Below are 21,612 nucleotides of genomic sequence, written 5' to 3' on the forward strand. Positions count from 1 at the left end.
CTTGCCTTCAGGCCGAGGGAGCTGGTGTTTGTCCGCAGACAGCTTCCGGGTCATGTGGCCAGCAGGACTAAGCCGCTTCTGGCGAACCAGAGCAGCGCACGGAAACGCCGTGTACCTTCCCGCCGGAGTGGTACCTATTTATCTACTTGCACTTTGACGTGCTTTCGAACTGCTAGGTGGGCAGGAGCAGGGACCGAGCAACGGGAGCTCACCCCGTTGCGGGGATTCGAACCACCGACCTTCTGATTGGCAAGCCCTAGGCTCTGTGGTTTAGACCACAGCGCCACCCGCGTCCCTAATTTCACTTATATACTTTCATAATAGACAATTTTTTATGTACTTTTTGTTTCCTTTCCTCCTATACTTTGCTTAGAGAAGTATTTCAAATAAAATATGAATTATTTTTTTTTAAGTTCCAGATCTGCCCACGTAATATGGGAGGTGCAGATCAAGCCAGAGGGAATTCCCCAAGCCTTCCTAATGACAGGGAAAGGACTCTTCGTCCCAGAGGCCACCTGGAGAGACACTGACAAACCGGCTGACTTGTGGAGACAGCGAACTGCCACTTAGCAGCCTTGGAGCATTTTAGGTCTTGGTGGAAAGGTGTTGCGCGCAGCACGAGGAGCCTGGGGCCAATATTGCGCATTTCAGCAGCAGTCTTGCTCTCTCCCTCCCCCCTGGGTATTTAATTAGCCAGCAGCCCTGGGGAGATAACGATCAACGTACCAATTAACTCAGGCTCTTTGCAGCTCCCTCTGCATCATCACCAGGAGAATCTGGTTTATATACAAACATTTCGGTGGCCAGCCCAACAATTTGTTTCAGCTCAACCAAGAGGAGAGGGGGACAGGGAAGATGAGGCTACATGATAGATAGATGATAGATAGATAGATAGATAGATAGATAGATAGATAGATAGACTGATAGATAGATGATATAGAGAGATATATGGATATATATTCTGCCTTTCAACCAGGCAGAGGGCCTTCTCGGTGGTGGCGCCCACCCTGTGGAATGCCCTCCCATCAGATGAAAGGTAAGGTAAAGGTACCCCTGCCCGTACGGGCCAGTCGTGTCTGACTCTAGGGTTGCGCGCCCATCTCGCTTAAGAGGCCGGGGGCCAGCGCTGTCTGAAGACACTTCCGGGTCACGTGGCCAGCGTGACGAAGCTGCTCTGGCGAGCCAGCACCAGCGCAGCACACGGAAACGCCGTTTACCTTCCCGCTATAAAGTGGTACCTATTTATCTACTTGCACTTAGGGGTGCTTTCGAACTGCTAGGTGGGCAGGAGCTGGGACCAAACGATGGGAGCTCACCCCGTTGCGGGGATTCGAACCGCCGACCTTTCGATCGGCAAGTCCTAGGCGCTGAGGTTTTACCCACAGCGCCACCCGCGTCCCATCAGATGACAAGGAAATAAACAACTATCTGACTTTTTAGAAGACATCTGAAGGCAGACCTGTTTAGGGAAGTTTTTTAATGTTTGATGTTTTGTTGCTTTATTATTATTATTAATAATAATATTCTGTTGGGAGTCGCCCAAAGTGGCTGGTGAAACCCGTCCAGATGGGCAGGGTCTAAATAATAAAATAAATTCATTATTATTATCATCATCCCTATTCTTATTATCCGAAGATCTTTGAGGACCCACAAGCATGACTTACCCCTTAATGCCAACCGGGGTCCTCGCTGCCTTCTTCAGCTCCTTGGCCAGCCGGTCCTGCTTTGCCCTGCAATGAGAGGAAGGGGATCAGAGGGTGTGCAAGAGATGCTCCTTCCATATGTTCTGCTTGATAGATTTTCCAGGTGCTTTTGGGAGACAGGGCTGTGCTTCTGTCAGGGATGGGGCGAGGTCACGGGTTATGTACTGAGCTTGGATCCTAGAACAATAGGCAGGTAGGATCCTAGAAGGCAGAAACCTGCCTATTGTTCTAGGATCCGCACTTTGGTTTCCAAACGTTTTGGAAGTCAAACGGACTTCTGGAACGGATTCCGTTCGACCTCCAAGGTACGACTGTATCCTAAAGATGCCGTCATCTTTATTCCAAGGAAACCAAACTTGGGGCAAGTGCCTGGGTTAAACCCCAGAGTTTCTTACTGCTCAAAGACTGTATTTCAAAACCCTGGTGAAAATCGGGATGTGTATCTTTTGGTGCTGAGAGAGTCAGCATCTGACACCGCCCCACTCTTATCCCATTTGCGACACAAAGGCTATTCCTGCAAACAGCCAGAAGGGGGTCGCTTTTACTTTCGCAAGATTGAATGTATTGCCCTGGGCTTTACTCGAGGGACGACTCCAACAGATTCCACACGAAAAACACTTATGTCCCTGTGGAGATGGCAGTACCAAATTGGTGGCACATGCCCTTCTGGTTTGCACTCTTTATAAAGACTTGAGGAATGAGATTATCACCCCTCTTTTATTGTCCGTTCCGGTTCGCCCAGCCACTGTCACAGTGTCCTTTCTCTTTGCAGATCAAGATGAGCAGGCGACAGCAAAGGTGGCAAGGTTTTTAGCTGAGGCAATCAGAATAAGACCCACTATTTGACTATGGATTCAAAACCCTAAAATGTATTTTATATACTTGACTTTTTCTTTCTATTCTTCGAATATTGTATTGTCATTTTATTGCTATGGCCGATGGCTGATGCAAATAAAGATTCATTCATTCATTCAGCCAGCAGGGGGCATTTCAGCCCACACTTCCCCTGTTCCAAACTCTCCAGATCTGAACTGCTGCTGCCCCCCACGCCCTGACTGCCCTCCCCGTTTTGCGTGCGGGGGGTCGCCCACCTCTCGAGGGCCTTGTTCCTGTGCTCGGCGGCCTCTGCTTTCTTCTGCATGAAGCACCTGAGGAGCTCCAGGCCTCTCTCGGCCGCCCGGCGGAACTCCCCATCCTGCTGCAGGTAGCGCTGGCGCAGAGAGACGTAGTCTTCCTTCATGGCCGCGGTCCTGCGGCTCAGCTCCTCCACCTGCTCCCGCAGCAGGCGATGCTCGGCCTCCAGCTCAGAGACGTGCCCACTCAGACCGGCCAGCCTGGGGCAGACCAAAGCAAAGGGTGAAGGCAGGGCATCGGAAGAGCCGGCTGGATGAGGGCCTTCCAGCCCAGCATCCGGTTCTCCCAGGGGCCAACCAGACGCCCATTATGGGAAACCCGCAAGCAGGATTCGAACACAGGAGCAACTCTCCCCTCCTGTGATTTCCAGGAAGCACTGTTGCCATCACATGTGGAGGCAGGGAGGGGGTTTTTTTGAGCAGGAATTTGGGGGAACTGAGTCTCCTTACCTTTTCAAAATTAAATCATTATAGTCATACCTCTGGATACGAACAGGATCCGCTCCGGAGCCCCGTTCGCATCCTGAAGCGAATGCAACCCACATCTGCGCGTGCAGCGATTCGTCGCTTCTGCGCATGCGCGTGACGTCATTTTGACCGTATGCGCATGCGCAAGCGGCAAAACCTGGAAGTAACATGTTCCGCTACTTCTGGGTCGCCACGGAGCACAGCCCAAAAATGCTCAACCTGAAGCAACTTCAACCCGAGATATGACTGTATTATGTTTTGTCTGGGTGGGCTGGAATGGATATATTTACCCAACAACTGAGCCAAAAATCCACCTGTATCTGTAATCAATCAAGTTGTGGCCGTTTCTCATCCTGATCATTGTCTGCTTGAGTTTATTCATCACATCTTACATTTAGCCACTGCCTGGGGGGGGTGGGGAGTGGCACTGCGCCGGGGCCCACAATAAACCAACCAACAAAAAAATTTGTGGGGAACTCCCCCACCTCCCCCCCAATTATTTATTTAATTTGGCAACACTGGTTTGCACTTCAAGACCCCCAAGCCACTCTCAGGAGAATAAAGACACAAGCACAGAATTTAGGTTAATGATAATGGCCAAAATTTAGGCCACAACTTTATTGGTTACAGAATGTGAGGGGTACTGGCTTAGGCATTGGCATCAACAGATGATATCTGACTCCTGCTCCCCTTGCAGGAAGTCTGGAAGGGTAAACTACCGGTTGGGGGAGCCCAGCTGATGCGGATTGACTCGAAGATCTCCTGGGTTCCCGCTGGGATTGTGGTATGGCCCTAGCCCCTCCCTGGGCTTCGGAAGAGATCCACACTCCCAGATTCCTTTAACACAGCGGTTCTCAACCTGTGGGTCCCCAGATGTTGTCGGACTACAACTCCCATCATCCCAGAACACTAGTCATGCTGGCTAGGAATGATGGGAGTTGTAGTCCAAGAACATCTGGGGACCCACAGGTTGAGAAACACTGCTTTAACAGAATACCCTTACACATGGAGGGGCAGGTGATGGCTGCACCTTACCTCCCCGCCACACCGCTATTCCAGTGCCTAACCATTAAACCTTACAAAGTTGTGACGATTGCTATGAGGTAATAATAATAATAATAATTTTATTTATATCCCACCCTCCCCAGCCAAAACTGGGCTCAGAGTGGCTAACAACAGTAAAAATAGCACAGTTTACATAAAACAACAGCAAAAATAGCACAGTTTACATAAAATCACACTCAATTAATTGAAATACATTCTAAAGTAGGCGAAAACCAAGTGGCTGGTGCCGATTTGCCAAGTGGAAAAAGTCCTCCCAGGCCCCTCAATGACGACCAACCGAAGTCCATAGCAAGGCCAGCGACCCTACCTAAAAGAGGGTGGGAGGGTGGGAGATCCGCAGCGCGAGGCTGAAAGAGGAGCTTCCCGAGTCAAGCCACGGTTTAAATTGGCCCCGGCCACGCCCCCACAGCTCCCTAATTGGCCGCCTGGCAAATGGCGTGGCCGGGACACCCTCAGCGGGATGCTACCCCACACCACGCTGAGGCAGGGGTGGGACCTGGTAGCCCGAGCGCAACCCGCTCCCTCTCGGAAGCGGAACTGATAAATCGCGGTCGACCCCCAGCCTTGCATACCTGGCTCCCAAAGGATTACAGTGGTACCTCTGGATGCGAACGGGATCAGTTCCGGAGCCCCGTTCACATCCTAAAGCGAACGCAACCCGCTTCTGCGCATGTGCGTGACGTCCTTTTGAGCCTCTGCGCATGCGCGAGCGGCGAAGCCCAGAAGTAACGCGCTCTGTTACTTCTGGGTTGCCACGGAGCACAACCCGAAGACGCTCAACCTGAAGCAACTTTAACCCGAGGTATGACTGTACAGTGGTACCTCGGGTTACATACGCTTCAGGTTACATACGCTTCAGGTTACAGACCCCGCTAACCCAGAAATAGTGCTTCAGGTTAAGAACTTTGCTTCAGGATGAGAACAGAAATCGGGCTCCGGCGGCACGGCAGCAGCAGGAGGCCCCATTAGCTAAAGTGGTGCTTCAGGTTAAGAACAGTTTCAGGTTAAGAACGGACCTCCAGAACGAATTAAGTACATAACCAGAGGTACCACTGTATTATGTCTGTCCTGGACCTGAAGGGTAGAACTTCTCCCACCATTGCCCCCACCAAAAAAAGAAAGAATCGAAAAGAGGCGTTGCGCCATAGAAGCAGCCGGACGGAGGAACGTTACCTGCCCCTTTGTTCCTCCAGTTCGGCATCTTTCGCTTTGAGCTGCAAGTTCCATTCATAGATGCTGTAGGCAAGCTGGAAAAGAACAGAGAAGGGTCCCCTGGTCAGTTGGTCTGCAGGCTTCTCCTTCAATGAAAGACTGGATCATGCCTTGGGAGAGGAGAAGTCCTGGAGAAGGTGAAGGCATCAGGGCAAACAAGAAGCTGGAACGGGTGATGGCAGGGCTGGATTTAGGGTTGATGAGGCCCTAAGTCAGGCATCCCCCAACTCGGCCCTCCAGATGTTTCGGGACTACAATTCCCATCATCCCTGACCACTGGTCCTGTTAGCTAGGAGTGATGGGAGTTGTAGTCCCAAAACATCTGGGGGGCCGAGTTTGGGGGTGCCTGCCCTCAGCTCCTGAAGGTAATGGGGCCCTTTATATGTCCAGCTGTCCTTTGTCAACAACAAATTGTCAGTTTTTTGTGTTGAATATACGCTAGATGGTAATTCATGGATCTAATAGGTATCTAAAGTCATTTGCACATAACAAAATATGTATTTTATCAAAGTAACTGTTACAGCCAGTCCATGCAGAATGTCGGCACCCTATATATAGAAAGGAGCAAACCAGTGATATTTTAGGGAGCAGGCGAGCTGGCAGAGCCCATGGCTTACATCCTAGGAGCCTACACAACACAAAACACTGCTGCTGTAGGTAGGTTTTATTCTATTTGTTTTTTATCTTATATTTTGGAAATGAACGTCCAGGTTTTTTCCCCTTTAAATTTTTTGGGGGCTCCCAAGGGAGTGGGGCCCTAGGGTATAGATCAAGGGTCAGCAAACCTTTTCAGCAGGGGGCCTTGTGGGGGGCCGGACTATACTTTTTTGGGGGGGGGGGATAAATGAATGAATTCCTATGCTCCACAAATAACCCAGAGATGCATTTTAAATAAAAGCACACATTCCACTCATGTAAAAACACGCTGATTCCCGGACTGTCCGCAGGCTGGATTGAGAAGGCGATTGGGCTGGATCCGGCCCCCGGGCCTTAGTTTGCCTACCCATGCTATAGATTGTTTAGCTTCTATGTAAATTCGGCACTGGGTGATGGACCAATGAATAATTCTGCTTACCCCTTCTGTCCCATTTCCCTGGCCTCTCCTGTTCCTTGGATGTGGGAGAGGTGTCTCGCCCAAATTCCCAGGCCCAATCCTGTGTCAGTTTACCTCCCCGTTGATGCTTTCCAGCTCCGCCAAATGTCTCTCATGAATCCCCTTCAGGGTCTCTGTTGTTTCTGCAGAGCCCAAGACTGCACCCAAGAAACAGTCAGTGGTCTCCTGGACGGGTCTGCAAAAACACAAGCAAATTCAGATGAGAAAATCAGAGTAGCCACTGGTCATCAATAGCCCTCTGTGAATTTGTCCTATCCTCTTTAAAAGCCATCCAGGTTGGTTGCCATCACTGCCTCCTGTGGCAGGGAGTTCCACAGTTGAACCACGCACAGCATGAAGAAGCCCGCAAGCAAAAGCAACAAACCCTCCCCATTATATTCCCTGGCAACTGGCACTTTGCCTTAAAAAATAGAGGCTTTGTTTAGACAGCAAGGCTCGCAGCTCCGCGCTCCATGAATTAATCTGTGCAACCAACAGTCTGTGTGAACCCCACAGTTCTTGCAGTCATGGAAATTAATATTGGGCATGGAAAATCAACTTCTGGAGAATGCCTTTTTGTTTCTAATTCAAAGCCGCTAACCAGTGAATTCCGTGCATCCGCTATGTGCTGTTTGAAGACAGGCTTCCCTTTGTCTGTGCAAAATCTGTTGCCAATCAATTTAATTGATTCAGTTCCAGCGTCATAAAAGAGATTTCTCTTAATCCACTTTCTCCGTCATCTCTTTTGCTGTGGCAGCTCTCCACACACACACACACACACACACACACACACACACACACTGGGTGTGGGTGTCCTGGGTGGGGGGAAACCGCCCCCTTCGACCCCAGATGAACCAAAAACCTCAGACACCCAGATTTCCTTTGATAAAGGGAAAGTTTCTAGCAGTGGTAAGACCTGAGGAAAATGTACAAGCACTATACTTCTTCTTTGTGTGAGAAACCTGCATGTTTCCCCTTTCTTGAAAGACCTACATTGGCTCCCAGTACGTTTCCGAGCACAATTCAAAGTGTTGGTGCTGACCTTTAAAGCCCTAAACGGCCTCGGCCCAGTATACCTGAAGGAGCGTCTCCACCCCCATCGTTCTGCCCAGACACTGAGGACCAGCGCTGAGGGCCTTCTGGCGGTTCCCTCACTGCGAGAAGCCAAGTTACAGAGAACCAGGCAGAGGGCCTTCTCGGTAGTGGCCCCCGCCCTGTGGAATGCCCTCCCATCAGATGTCAAAGCGATAAACAACTACCTGACATTCAGAAGACATCTTAAGGCAGCCCTGTTCAGGGAAGTTTTTAACGTGTGATATTTTACTGTATTTTTTGTTTTTATGGAAGCCGCCCAGAGTGGCTGGGGAGGCCTAGCCAGATGGGCGGGGTATAAATAATAAATTATTATTATTATTATTATTATTATTATTATTATTATTATTATTTCTGGCTGGACACTGTGAGGCAAGGATGCTGGACTAGATGGGCCACTGGCCTGATCCAGAAAACTTTTCTTATAATATAATAGTAATTTATTACTTATATCCCGCCCATCTGGCCGGGTTTCCCCAGCCACTCTGGGCAGCTTCCAACCAAATATTAAAAGCACAATAAAACATCAGACATTAAAAATGTCCCTAAACAGATGCCCCTAAGCCTTCAGATGTCTTCTAAAAGTCAGTTAGTTGTTTATTTCCTTGACATTTGATGGGAGGGCGTTCCACGGGGCGGGAGCCACCACCGAGAAGGCCCTCTGCCTGGTTCCCTGTAACTTCACTTCTCGCAGGGAGGGAACTGCCAGGAGGCCCTCGGAGCTGGACCTCAGTGTCCTGGCAGAACAATGAGGGTGGAGACGCTTCTTCAGGTATACAGGACTGTTCTGTTCTTCTGTATTCTGTTCTTTGCAGTATTCTGTTCATATATATTCTATTCTTTGCAGTGCCCCGAGAAATAAAAGCCTCGCAGACACACGGACCCCTGCAGGCTGCAATGGGGGCATGAGGTTAAGAGATCAGAAACTATTCTTGAACCTAACTGAGGTGGTTCTTTTAGTGCTATGTGAATTGAGAGAGTGAAAAAACGTTTATCACTAGGGCTGGGTGATCTATTGATATATCGTCGAAAACCGGTTTGAAGTGATATCGGTTGAATAGCTTTTTACTTGACAATATATTGTGAATCATGATGTGTGTTTGGGCTACGCGATAAATCGTAGAAAACCGGTTTGCAGCCCATATCATGATATCAGTTTCATGATTTTTGACCTGGCAATATGTCGCGAATCATGATGTATGCGTGTCTGCTATGCAAAAATCCCAATTTGGGGAAAACCGTGAAGCCAGCCAATGTCTCTACCTAACTCCATCCTTATTTCAGACATTGTGAAATATCAGTATATCATGATTCTTAGCTGGTGTTATAAGAAAAAAACTGCTCCTTTTCCCTTATGGGGTACCCAAGGGCCCGTATACTTATGTAGGTTCTCTATCGGTAAGAGAAAATAACAGGGGCCAACCAGAGAATATTGGGAAGGAAAGCAGCTAGTAAGCCTGATCTTTATTAACTGTTGCAACTGGGTCCCCACTCACCACACGCAGGAGGGAGGAGGAACGCAAGCCCTTATATAGACTTTTGAAATTGCCCATCCTGGAGCCCAAGACCACCCCCCAAAACATCATACATACATCACAGATGGAGGCGATCTACAGCAGAATCCTGTCTGGCAGGAAACCTGTTAATGGGTTTACCTGGACAGCCTGGCCATTCCTTTGCAACAAATACAGTGGTGCCTCGCAAGACGAAATTAATTCGTTCCGCGAATTTTTTCCTCTAGCGAATTTTTCGTCTTGCGAAGCACGAAATCCCATAGGAATGCATTGAAAATCAATTAATGCGTTCCTATAGTCAAAAAAAGTCCAAACAAAGCCAAATTTGGTACAACAAGAGTTTATTAAGTGCTCTTTAAAGTCACACATACTGTAAAGAGCATTTCAAAATTCAAACCCAGAATTTTTTTAAAAAAACAGCAGAGTGGCCCAATGGTCACAGAAAATCATAAAAATGCAGAAAAAAACACACAAGCTTCCAGATTCTTGCAAACCCCTCCCCAACACCAAGTCCTTGAATTCCAAACACCCCAACCCAAAATCCAAAACCCCCCAAAAAAGTTTTAAAAGCTTAACTTACTAAATGGCTGCAAAAGAAGTTTTGGAAAAGCTTCAAAAATCACCAAAGTCTTTAAAAACCTCAAAAAAGGCTACTATGTGCACTGCGTTCTATGAGTTGCTCCTCGAAGTCAAGTCGCAACTGTATTAACGATGTTAAGAAAAAGGAAACAAACCTGCAAGACGTTTTCGTCTTGCGAAGCAAGCCCATAGGGAAATTCGTCTTGCGAAGCAGCTCAAAAAACGGAAAACCCTTTCGTCTAGCGAGTTTTCCGTCTGGCGAGGCATTCGTCTTGCGGGGCACCACTGTACTTAATTCCTGAGTCCAGGTCACAGGCTCACGCTATTCATACACAAATGTGCCCTTAAGGCAGGATTTGTGAGCGCAGAGACAAAGATTTGGGGGAGCGGCTTTTACCATTTCCATCCAAACCGCAGAGGGATATCTGAGGTCACTGACAGAGTCAAAACGGCTTTAGGACAGTTTTCCTGTACTGTTTCAGACATGTGGTTTATACATTTATACATGTATTTGCTGGGTACATTTATGAACATTTATTTTATATCTTAGACCTTACAATTCTCATAACACTGGTGATATATCAAGATACTGAAAACCAGATATCGCCCATCCCTACTAATCTGCAGCCAGCAGAATTTGAACGCACACCCTCCCAAGGCAGCCCTGGTACTGCCAAGGTCCCTGACTCAGCACAGATTCTGCCCAGGAGGGAGGCAGAGCTGATAAAGCCTTGCAAGACTTGTGCAAATTGGAAAAAGTGCCCATTGTAAACGTGCAAGACACAGCCGCTGCTATTCTGAGTTATTTTGGTCCTGTGCGGTGCCAAGACAAGTTGACTGTGTGTTTACTTCCACAACCGAGTAAAATTCCTGCACAGTCATCATGAGGGGGAAAAGAGAAGAGGCCTCTGAGCCTGCCAACCATCACCCAGCGCGGGTGTCACAGGAAGCAAGAAAAAGAAAAATAAGAAAAACAGAGCAGAACAGCAACAGGAAACTCCCAACTCCTACCCACTGAAGCCAGGACTGCCCAGTGGCTAAACTACATATTGACACAAAGACAGGGAGAGAACTGAGGTTTTGATACCTGGGAGGGAATCCTCGCAAGTTATCCAGAGATTTTGCTTGCAGCTTTGCAGTGAGGTTTTCCAGGTTGGATTTTTCCAAGAGCTTGTTATCTACAAGAAAATAAAGAAGATGGATGCTATGAAAGGGAAGACCAAAGAATAAGATTCCTGGAGAATTTACGGCAACACATCTCCCACTGGCAGCGATGCAGGACGGAAGACTTTCCCATCGTATTTTTTCTGCCAAAGATATTCTACTTTTAGAAATACATTGTTTCCCAGTGCTTGGTTTACGTATAAGCTAAACAAGCTATCGCTTAGGGCCCCACTCTCTTGGGGCCCCAAAAAATTTTAAGGAAAAAAAACCTGGATGTACATTTCCAAAATAGAAGATAAAAAACAAATAAAATCAAACCTACATACAGCAACAGTATTTTATGTTGTGTAGGTTCCTATGATGTAAGTAATGGGCCCCGCCTGCCATATAAAGGGCCCCATTACCTTCAGCAGTTTAGGGCCTCGTCAAACCTAAATCCAGCTGTTAAGTTGTGGGTGAACATATCAGACGACACAGCGATTCTTCAACAGCTCGTTTATTCACAGGCCAGGACAGAACTGAACTGAACTGAAGGGTTCAGTCAGCCTGCTTAAATAGAGCTCCAGTACAATGTACCATATTTTTTGCTCCATAGGGCGCACCTAGTTTTTAGGGGGGGGGATAAAGAAATAAAAATTTAGCCCCAAAGAGCCCCAAAGAGCAAAGAAGGCAAGACAGCGAGCGGGAACTCCCGCCGCGCTCAGAAGGCTTGCGGATAGCTGCCTGAAGCCTGCATTCGCTCCGTAGGACGCACACACATTTCCCCTTCATTTTTGGAGGGGGGAAGTGTGTCCTATAGAGCAAAAAATACGGTAACTGTAACAATTTTCTAAAACTATCCAATCATTGAACATCACTTTCAATCCCTTATTTGCATAACTATCTACAGCATCCCCCTGCTGGCCCAGGGTGAGAACTTCAGTACATAACACCGGCCCTGATTGTTTCATAAATTAACAGGTTGCATGGTGAATAGAACACAATGCAGGCCAAACAGAGCAGTCAAATCTAAATCAAATTGATGATTAACTTTTTCCAGGTGCCTATTGCTAGGAAGCAAATATAATTGTGTAAACAGCTCTTCAGCATTGCAAAATTGGTGTGTTAACCATTTTCAATCCTCTTCCCCTCCCCCTTGAAATTTAATATAGGAAAACACTTAAAGTAGCTACAAGAATTCTAATTTTTAAAAACCAAGTAAAATTCTGAATTTGTTCAAACATAACACTGAAACCCCACCAAAGCTGCAGTCCTATATCCATTTACCAGCACATAAGTCAATTTAACTCAATAGAACTTACTCCTGAGGAGACATATTTGCAAGTGAACTTTATTGAGTGCCCCTAAACCCACCCGCAATCTAATATTTTAGTGCAACTCCTTTTCCAAGTGGGAAACTTTTTCCACCATTTCAAATCAATACAAAATTATCAAGACATGACTCTTCTTTCCTAAAGTCTCATTAACACACTAAATCAGATCTATGCTGATTTAGGACAATAGAAAATTAATATATAGATAGATCTGACTTCATGCCAGCTCCGCCTTTAAGAGCCACGGTTGCTCTTAAATTCTTAGTATCATAGAATTATAGGTACCGTATGTACCCCAAGGGTCATCTAGTCCAACCCTCTGCAATGCAGGTTCTTATTTCATACAATGCAAAATTACTTACTTTGTAGGCCCAGAGCAAGAGGCTGTTTATTGTTGAACAACAACAACAGGAGATGTAAGGAGCCAAAACAATGAGCTAAGGGTGGAATCAAAGCTACAACCCATAATAACTGGAGACAGCATTTCACTTTCCAATTGTTCATTGCTATAATTGCCACGACACATGTGCCCTTTTTTGCAATAAGAACTTTTTATTCTCCCAGACTTAACAATGGCCATATTCGTCTGGTGCTTTAAAAAAGTTCTTCCCCCAACTTCTTCCCCCTTGCTATTAAAGCTGGTTTTATGCTGCTGCAATTATTCTGTATTCTGCAAGGCCTCCTCTCCCGCTGTTGTTTTGTGTAGCTTATAACTGGTTTTATTGTCGGAAACCTTGGCCTGCATTTTGTAATTTCATAAGCCGTAAAAAGAGCCCAGAGGACAAGGAGGTACACGAAGTCACTCGCTGAATAAAAAAACCTCTCCCCAATCTAGCAGAGGGCTGAGCGGATCCTGCCGATTCGGACCGGTTGCCATGGTTACGAAGCCGCACAGAGCACTGAATGCTTGTACGCAGGACGAACGGGGCAAACCGCCTTGCAGCAAAAAATACGACAAGTGACTTTAGCTACATCTCGACTAGTGCAAGTTTCAGAGGTGGGGGAAGAATGAGCAGAGGTTGCACAGCCACCTGTCAGGGATCCTTTACCTCCAATTCCTGCATTGCAAGGGGTTGGGCTAGAGGACCTTTAGGGATCCCTTCCCACGCTACAGTTCTAGGATTCTAACAACGTTCTTTTGCTGCAGTGCAGCGTCGTCTTATTGCGGCATGATTCTGCATTGGGTAGAAATATGCACAGGTGCAGTTTTGGAAGGGATAAAACATCTACTTGAGATGGTGTTTGGATGACGCTCAGGTCTAGCCGCATGCATGCGCCAGTGCTAGGAGGGAAACAGCCACGGCTGGGGCTCGTGTGCAAATTCCGGGTCTCAGGCAGCCTTGCTGTTGTTGTTGTTTAGTCGTTTAGTCATGTCCGACTCTTCGTGACCCCCTGGACCAGAGCACGCCAGGCCCTCCTGTCTTCCACTGCCTCCCGCAGTTTGGTCAAACTCATGCTGGTAGCTTCGAGAACACTGTCCAACCATCTCGTCCTCTGTCGTCCCCTTCTCCTTGTGCCCTCCATCTTTCCCAACATCAGGGTCTTTTCCAGGGAGTCTTCTCTTCTCAGGAGGTGGCCAAAGTCTTGGAGCCTCAGCTTCAGGATCTGTCCTTCCAGTGAGCACTCAGGGCTGATTTCCTTCAGAATGAATAGGTTTGATCTTCTCGCAGTCCATGGGACTCTCAAGAGTCTCCTCCAGCACCAGAATTCAAAAGCATCCATTCTTCGCCAATCAGCCTTCTTTATGGTCCAGCTCTCACTTCCATACATCACTACTGGGAAAACCAGAGCTTTAACTAGATGGACCTTTGTTGGCAAAGTGATGTCTCTGCTTTTTAAGACGCTCAGGCAGCCTAGCTGGATGTAAAAAGAGTCCGTTCGAAAGTGGCTCGCAGTGGCCATCCTCACACGCTTTTCAGTAGGGTGGCGCTGTGGGTCAAACCACAGAGCCTAGGACTTGCCGATCAGAAGGTCGGCAGTTCGAATCCCTGTGACGGGGTGAGCTCCCGTTGCTTGGTCCCTGCTCCTGCCAACCTAGCAGTTCGAAAGCACGTCAAAGTGCAAAAAGATAAATAGGTACTGCTCCGGCAGGAAGGGAAACGGCGTTTCCATGCGCTGCTCTGGTTCACCAGAAGCGGCTTAGTCGTGCTGGCCACATGACCCAGAAGCTGTATCCTGGCTCCCTCGGCCAGTAAAGCGAGATGAGCGCCGCAACCCCAGAGTCGGCCACGACTGGACCTAATGGTCAGGGGTCCCTTTACCTAAGGCAAAGAGGCAGCTGGAGAGAGGATGCTGAGATCCAGCACCAAATCTGGGCCAGACACTAAAACCTTCTGGGTGGCCACAGCCTGGGGGCAAGCGCGGAACAAAAAACTCTTTGGTTATGAGATGAAACGTCAGTTAGAGCAGGTTCTCCAGGGGTGTAGCAGGAGAGGATGGCAGGCCCAGTGGTAAAACTGAAGGGCAATCTATAGTGTCAAAATACTTAAGGTACATCTGTAAGAGGCTTCTTTTTAATTATACTTTGGGACTGATTCCTGTTCTTATGTAGATACCTTGTTTTATACTTTCTGGGTGCCCCATGATTGTATTTTAAAGCTGTTGTGTTTTAGGTTATAAAATCCAGCACTGTTGGGAGTCGTTCCTTTTCGTTTTCCAGTGCATTTCTTATCCGCAGTGGTTTAAATCAGGATGCAGAAGCTGCCGCTCTACTCCAACTCACACCAATCCCCAAATACCTGTGAGACTAGCTCTTTCCCTACAGACCCTCTCGGCTGTTAAGGAGGCGGTGGTGGCCCCCAACTTGAAAGGCTTTTAAAGAGGGCGGGACAAGTGCACGGGCTATCAAAGGCTACTAGGTTATACTGAGAGGCACTGACGGGCTCTCAAGGTCACCCAGTGAGCTTCACGTCCACAAGTGGGGATTTGAACCCGGGTCTCCTGCGTCCCAGTCCGACATTCTAACCACTGGACCAACCTGACTCCTTTCCCTCCCAGGTCAGGAGCAAGTCTTGCTGAGCTCAATGAGACTGTCTGACCTCTCAGGTGCATGCATACAAGATTGCAACCTCCTTGCAGAATCTTTGCAATGCCTTTACGAAAACAGAAACTGAGCAGCACCAGCTTTTGAAACTGCATCGGTTCCTCAAAGAACGGGTTCCTGCTTCCCAGGAGGCTGACTTATGTTGCATTACATTGTTTTCCTACTGCTCTTTTGAACGTTGCAACATTCCGCAGAAAAGAGGATGCTAAAATGATTTCCCCTTCCGCACTTTGGTGCATGCGGTCTCACCCAAAAATGGAACCTGCACGTCCGTTTGTCTGCGGTTCACCAGAATTTGTCATGCCTCCCTGTGGCCATCTGCCTTGGTGGCGCCGCAGCACATTGAGAGGGGCTGGTGATGCCGGCGTCTGGCTGCCAGAGCACCAGGGGTCTGAGTTCAAATTCCCGGCAATGAAGATCATAGGGTGACCACGGGTCAATCACTCTCTCTTACAGGGTGCTTGTGAAACCCCCATACCTGAGCTCCTCGGAAAAAGGATGAGGAACATACTGGCATCTGTCTGCCTTGAGAGGCAATGGAGTGTGCCTCTAGGGTGAAGTCAAACTGCTGTGACCTCTCAGGACAGGGGTCAGCAACGTGTGGCCCATGGGCCGGATGCGGCCCAGGGAGACAGTTTTACCAGCCCACGGGCCACCCACAAACCGAGCCGCCCGCTTGGCAAGTCCCCCGTGCACTGCACTAAAGCAGCGTAGCGCAGCGCGAGGACTTGCCGAGTGGCGCCGGAAATGGCGTCTGCACATGCACAGATACCAGAAATCGCGTCTGCGCATGTCCAGACGCCAAAAACCGCTTCTGCGCAGACACAATTAACGGCATCGCGCTGCGCCAGTCCGGCTCACGGACGATCTCCGTGGGAGTGATCCGCCCCATAGCCAGTAAACCTTGCGGACGCATGTCCCAGGAGATCCTGGGCTGCCCAGATGACAAGATCCCCCCTTTCAGCCTCGCTGATGTGGTCCAAAGAGCAAGACGTTTGGCACCAGCTTGGCTGCAGGAGTTGCCAGAAGGAGGCAGACAAGGAGCCATCCAACCGTCTTGGGGACTCCAATCTGGGTTTGTGTCGGGTTTACCTCTTAGCCTTTTCTTCTCCCACTAGGCAGCAGAGGTTTAGGATCAGAGTTTTCCTTCTCCTAGACAGGCTCCCTTCCCATCTGCCCCTCACTTCCCTCTACAGCATGTGCAGAAGCCGCTTTCTTGACTGTTGGACCCCCTCTTGGTCTTGTCTGCTCAATCTGCCAGAGCCTGTCTTCGCAGGGAGGGGAGGTTCCTCACTTCCTCCATTACAGGGGATTAGATGACTGTTGGGGTCCCTGCCAACTCTACATCTCTATGATTCTATGGTCACCAGCACAGATCTGAGGCCTCCTTTCCGGGCTGACTGTCCAAGACCAAAACGAAAGCAGAGCTATTAGGAAAAGCCATTCTTGGCTCAAGCCTGCTCAGAGGAAGAGAGGCGTTCCCCAACATATCCAAGACTTGTTTGCCGTTGTTCTGCCTTTTCAAAGAATGTCCTTTTACACTTATTATTATTATTATTATTATTATTATTATTATTATTATTAGGAATGTTCCCTTCATTGGTCTACTAATCCGCAAACAGTACAAATTAGCAATGCTTTTAGCAGGCAGGAAAACAAAGACGATTTCATTGCCCTTTTCGTAAGCAGAGGGAGGGGGGATAATTTTGACGGCGCTACAGCTGGCATTTCCTGCCTTAGTTTAATTGCAACCATCAATATTTTAAATGATGCTGGATAGCCCAGGAGTTGGAGAGAAATCATGCTAAGCCTATGAAGAGAGAGAGCAAGATGCCTTTCAGGCAGGACTGAGCTTGTAGAAGATGAGAGGGAGCAGACCATTCCCAGGGAGCAAATATTGCAAAACATTGCTTCAGACAGGGGCAGGTCTCGCAGTGCTACTTTTATCGAGGATCTTTGCACATGGGCAGGATCACATGGGTGGAGGAGAGGATCCTTCCAGCTAGCAGGACACACATCTATTTGTGGTCACAGAGCAGCCAAACAAATGCCAACTGCTCACTTCTCCTTTCTCTAGCGATGTCGAAACCAGGGGATAAAACGGTTTTAAATCACACGGGGAAATGAATTAATGGGTCATTCCCCTTGTGACAATTCTTCTTTGTTAGCCAGGGTCTCTATTTACCATGGCGAATGTTATTTCTTAATCACAAAAGAGAGAAAGTGAAGATTGAATCAGTGCACTAATTGAAGAAGTGATAATGTAATTGATGGGGTTTTCCACTCGCGTCATCTTTATATAGATGTAGATAAAACAGAGAGACCTTTGAACATGTGGATTACCGAGAATCAAGGCCTGGATAGAAACCAAGAGATCTTAATCAAAGGCTTCCTGCAGTTTTTGCTTTGCTAATTAGCAAACATGTAGGGCTGAGAAACAGCGATCTGGTGGGAATATTCAGCAGCCCATCCCTCAACAAAAACTCCTTGACTTGCATGAATGAATTAAGTGGATGCTTGTCAAATTTGCAGATGACACAAAAACTGGGAGCGGTGACAGCATCAGGGTGCAAGATGCTCTTAACAGGTTGAAGAGATGGAACCAAACCAACAAAATGAATTTCAATGGGGACAAATGTCAGGTTCTGCACTTAGGCAGGAAGAACCAGATTCACAAATAAACAATGAGGGACACCTGGCTTGCCAGTAGTACATGTGAAAAGGATCAAGGGGTCTTAGTAGACTACAAGCTTAACTCAAGCCAACAGTGTGATGCAGCAGCAAAAGAAGAAATGCTATCCTAGGCTGAATCAACAAAAGTCAAGTGTCCTGATCAAGGAAAGTAATACTACCATTCTATTCTGCCACTGTAGGTTAAACCACAGAGCCTAGGACTTGCCGATCAAAAGGTTGGTGGTTCGAATCCCCGCGACACGGTGAGCTCCCGTTGCTCAGTCCCTGCTCCTGCCAACCTAGCAGTTCGAAAGCACGTCAAAGTGCAAGTAGATAAATAGGTACCGCTCCGGTGGGAAGGTAACCGGCATTTCCGTGCGCTGCTCTGGTTCACCAGAAGCGGCTTAGTCATGCTGGCCACAGGACCCGGAAGCTGTACGCCGGCTCCCTTGGCCAGTAAAGCGAGATGAGCGCCGCAACCCCAGAGTCGGCCACGACTGGACCTAATGGTCAGGGGTCCCTTTACCTTTACCTATTCTGCCTTGGTCAGACCACACCTGGAAAACCACGTCCAATTCTGGGCACCACAATTTAAGAAGGATGTTGACAATCTGGAAGGTGTGCAGAGAAGGGTGACCAAGAATGATCAAGGGTCTAGAAACCAAGCCTCATGAGGAATGGTTGAGGGAGTTGGACATGTTTAGCCTGGAAAAAAGGAGACTGAGAGGAGATATATCTAAAGGGCTGTCACATGGAAGATGGCGCCATCATGTTTTCTCCTGCTCTGGATGGTAGGAGTCAAATTAGTGGAATCATATGGCAAGAAAGGAGATTCTGACTAAACATTCAGAAGAGCTGTTCACAGTGGAACAGACCTGCAACACGAAAGAATCTTTCCCTGGTGCTGGTGACTTGGTCTAACAAACTCTTCCCATGTATAAAGCGCCAACAAGCTAGTCCTCAGGGCTCTGCAATCGCCCCTGCCCCCATCAACAATAGAGGAACCAAATAGAGTCACACCAGGATGAATCAGGAGCACAAACTTGGCTAATCCCACAGAGCTAGCTGCAAACAACACCCTTTAGCCATGCTTTAGCCTTAGCCAAGAGACCATCCTCTCTGAACTGTACAAATCCTCATTTCTCTGGCAATTATTTATACCTTGTGGAATGTTCCTACATTTTTTTAAAAAAAATCCTTGCAGACAGAAAGCTAGCATGCAAGTAGAGGTGCCAACTTGAATAACATATTGGGGGGGGGCAGGTAAGCCCTGCCCCGCATAACCAATCACATATTTGGTTAGTTACAGATAGGTAGCCGTGTTGGTCTGCCATAGTCAAAACAAAAAAATTTTTTTCCTTCCAGTAGCACCTTAAAGACCAACTAAGTTAGTTCTTGGTATGAGCTTTCGTGTGCATGCACACCAAAATGTGTATCTGAAGAAGTGTGCATGCACATGAAAGCTCATACCAAGAACTAACTTAGTTGGTCTTTAAGGTGCTACTGGAAGGAAAAAAAATTTTTTGTTTTGATATTCGGTTAGGTTAGACTGAGTCTCAGGGTGAGTTGGGGCAGTGCCCCCATTTGCTGCAATGGACCAGCCTCTAGGGCAGCCATATGATTTCTGCAAAGTAGCTATTTGTGTGTGTGTGTGTGTGTGTGTGTGCCATGACTCTGCACAAACTCCGGCAACAACAAGGCACCACTTTAAAACCAAAATGCCTGTTTGGTTCTGGGAAATGTTCCGGGTTTTGTTTTGCTTTTTTCCAAACTATATTGATTTTTTTACTTAAAAAAACAGCTACCAAGCATACAGTATTGTCTTCCAGGACCAATACACACGCACAGGTGTTAAGTCTTGCACGCATGCAGCCATCCACATGTTCCCGAAACGAACTTGGAAAATCTTTCTACATCAAGCTCGCATCCAGAGGGTATCCACTTCAATCTAAAGCGTCAAAGTAATTTCTCCCTAGTGGCAGCTGTGACTGAGATGGACGGCAAATTACTGTGCAACTATTTAAAAAAGGGATACTGTGCTTCTTGTTAATAAAGGATATGACTCAAGATACGATGGAGTCAAACCCAACTCCTTCTTTCCCCCTCTAATGGGGAATTAAACATTCGAGTGCCATAAATCATGGTCAGTGTCAATCCAGGTGTCAATCTGGAGGGAAAGGGGAGATGGCGGGGTCCAAAAATTGGACGAGGATTCAGGAGTTGCATCCTCTGCAATATGAGGATCCGGGGGCGGGGGTGGCCCTTTTGGATCTTGCTCAAAATAAAAACTAAAAGATATTCCCTGTTACAAGAGATGGGGAAGCGGGGAAGAGAAGCACGCAGAAGACAGCAAGTATAGAAATGTTTTCTTTTAATGCCACCCTCTCTCCTTTTCCTTATTCATCCCGCCCTCAATTGGTGGCGTTGTCTTCCCGTATGGGTGCAATAAAAACGCTGGCTTGTTAAGAAGAGCGCAGCAAATGTTTACCGTTCTGGGTGGTGGTAGTTGCTCACGGAAAGCACAACAAAACACACGCACACACCCCAAAAAACCCCTGCAGGCAGTAAAATAACTGCATTATTAAGGGTTTGGGGGGCAGCAAGTGTCCATCTGTGCAATCGGCGCTGCCCCCTCTCCCTGCTGCCTTTTCTCGGGCTTGAATCAAGGCTGCTGCACTCTGTACATGCTCTCGTGCCTCCCGGGACTTGGTCCCTAAGCACGGGAGATCCGCGGCGCAAACCTGCGCGCCCACCCCGGGACCCCCGGCTCCCTCCGCAGCCGCCCGACGCGGGCTTCCCGGGAGCGCTTTCCGCAGGGGGAATCGCTGGCAAGACTGCCTCTGGGCATGTGCAGAAGGCCCTGCCGGCCCTGCCCTCCCTCCGGCTGCGCCCCGCCGACTCACAGGCCTCCACCAGGTCGAGGAAGCGCGCCTTCTGCGCCCGATCCCGCTGCTGCAGCTGCCGGACGATGTGGCGCTTCCAGCAGCGGCGACACAGCCGGCCGCCGCCGCCGCCGCTCTCGGCCATGGCGCCCCGCCGCAGCCCCGGGGTCCCGGATGACAAAGGAGGACGCGCGGCCAAAGGGGGAGGGAACTCCCAGTGACGTCGACGCCCAGGGGCGGGGCCAGAGCGGGGGAATCCCCCCGGAGTCGCCGCCCCGAGGAAGAGGCGGCGAGGCTTAGAGCGCTGGAACTGGAGGACATCCAGCGCCGGATTTAGGTATACTGTAAACTAAACAAGCTTCTTGGGAGAAAAGCAATGACAAACTTAGACAGCATCTTAAAAAGCAGAGACATCACCTTGCTACCTTGTCTAGTTAAAGCTCTGGTTTCCCCAGTAGTGATGTATGGAAGTGAGAGCTGGACCATAAAGAAGGCTGATCGCCGAAGAATGGATGCTTTTGAATTCTGGTGCTGGAGGAGACTCTTGAGAGTCCCATGGACGGCAAGAAGATCAAACCTCTCCATTCTGAAGGAAATCAGCCCTGAGTGCTCACTGGAAGGACAGATCCTGAAGCTGAGGCTCCAAGACTTTGGCCACCTCATGAGAAGAGAAGACCC

The 21,612-nt window shown here is 48.3% G+C and overlaps 1 protein-coding gene across 3 annotated transcripts in view; it reads right to left on the reverse strand.

Moving 5' to 3' along the window:
- Window positions 1-21,153, reverse strand: part of ATG16L2 (autophagy related 16 like 2) — a 164,386-nt gene extending 143,233 nt beyond the window's left edge. For 2 of the 3 annotated variants that reach the window (XR_014547116.1, XR_014547117.1), the window contains exons 1-6: window positions 20,956-21,122; window positions 10,947-11,037; window positions 6,750-6,870; window positions 5,543-5,616; window positions 2,795-3,037; window positions 1,665-1,730 (exon numbers count right to left, since the gene is read on the reverse strand). Coding sequence is in view for 1 of the 3 variants with exons in the window: in XM_083609916.1 (XP_083466042.1) it covers window positions 1,665-1,730; window positions 2,795-3,037; window positions 5,543-5,616; window positions 6,750-6,870; window positions 10,947-11,037; window positions 20,956-21,079 (719 nt within the window). In the remaining 2 variants the exon portion in view is untranslated. Of the gene's footprint in view, window positions 1-1,664; window positions 1,731-2,794; window positions 3,038-5,542; window positions 5,617-6,749; window positions 6,871-10,946; window positions 11,038-20,955 lie in introns of all 3 variants that reach the window. The other variant, XM_083609916.1, reaches the window with a different exon arrangement.
- Window positions 21,154-21,612: the final 459 nt, after the last annotated feature.

This window comes from Podarcis filfolensis (genome assembly GCF_964270895.1).
Source record: "Podarcis filfolensis genome assembly, chromosome: 4".
Classification (NCBI taxonomy): domain Eukaryota; kingdom Metazoa; phylum Chordata; class Lepidosauria; order Squamata; family Lacertidae; genus Podarcis; species Podarcis filfolensis.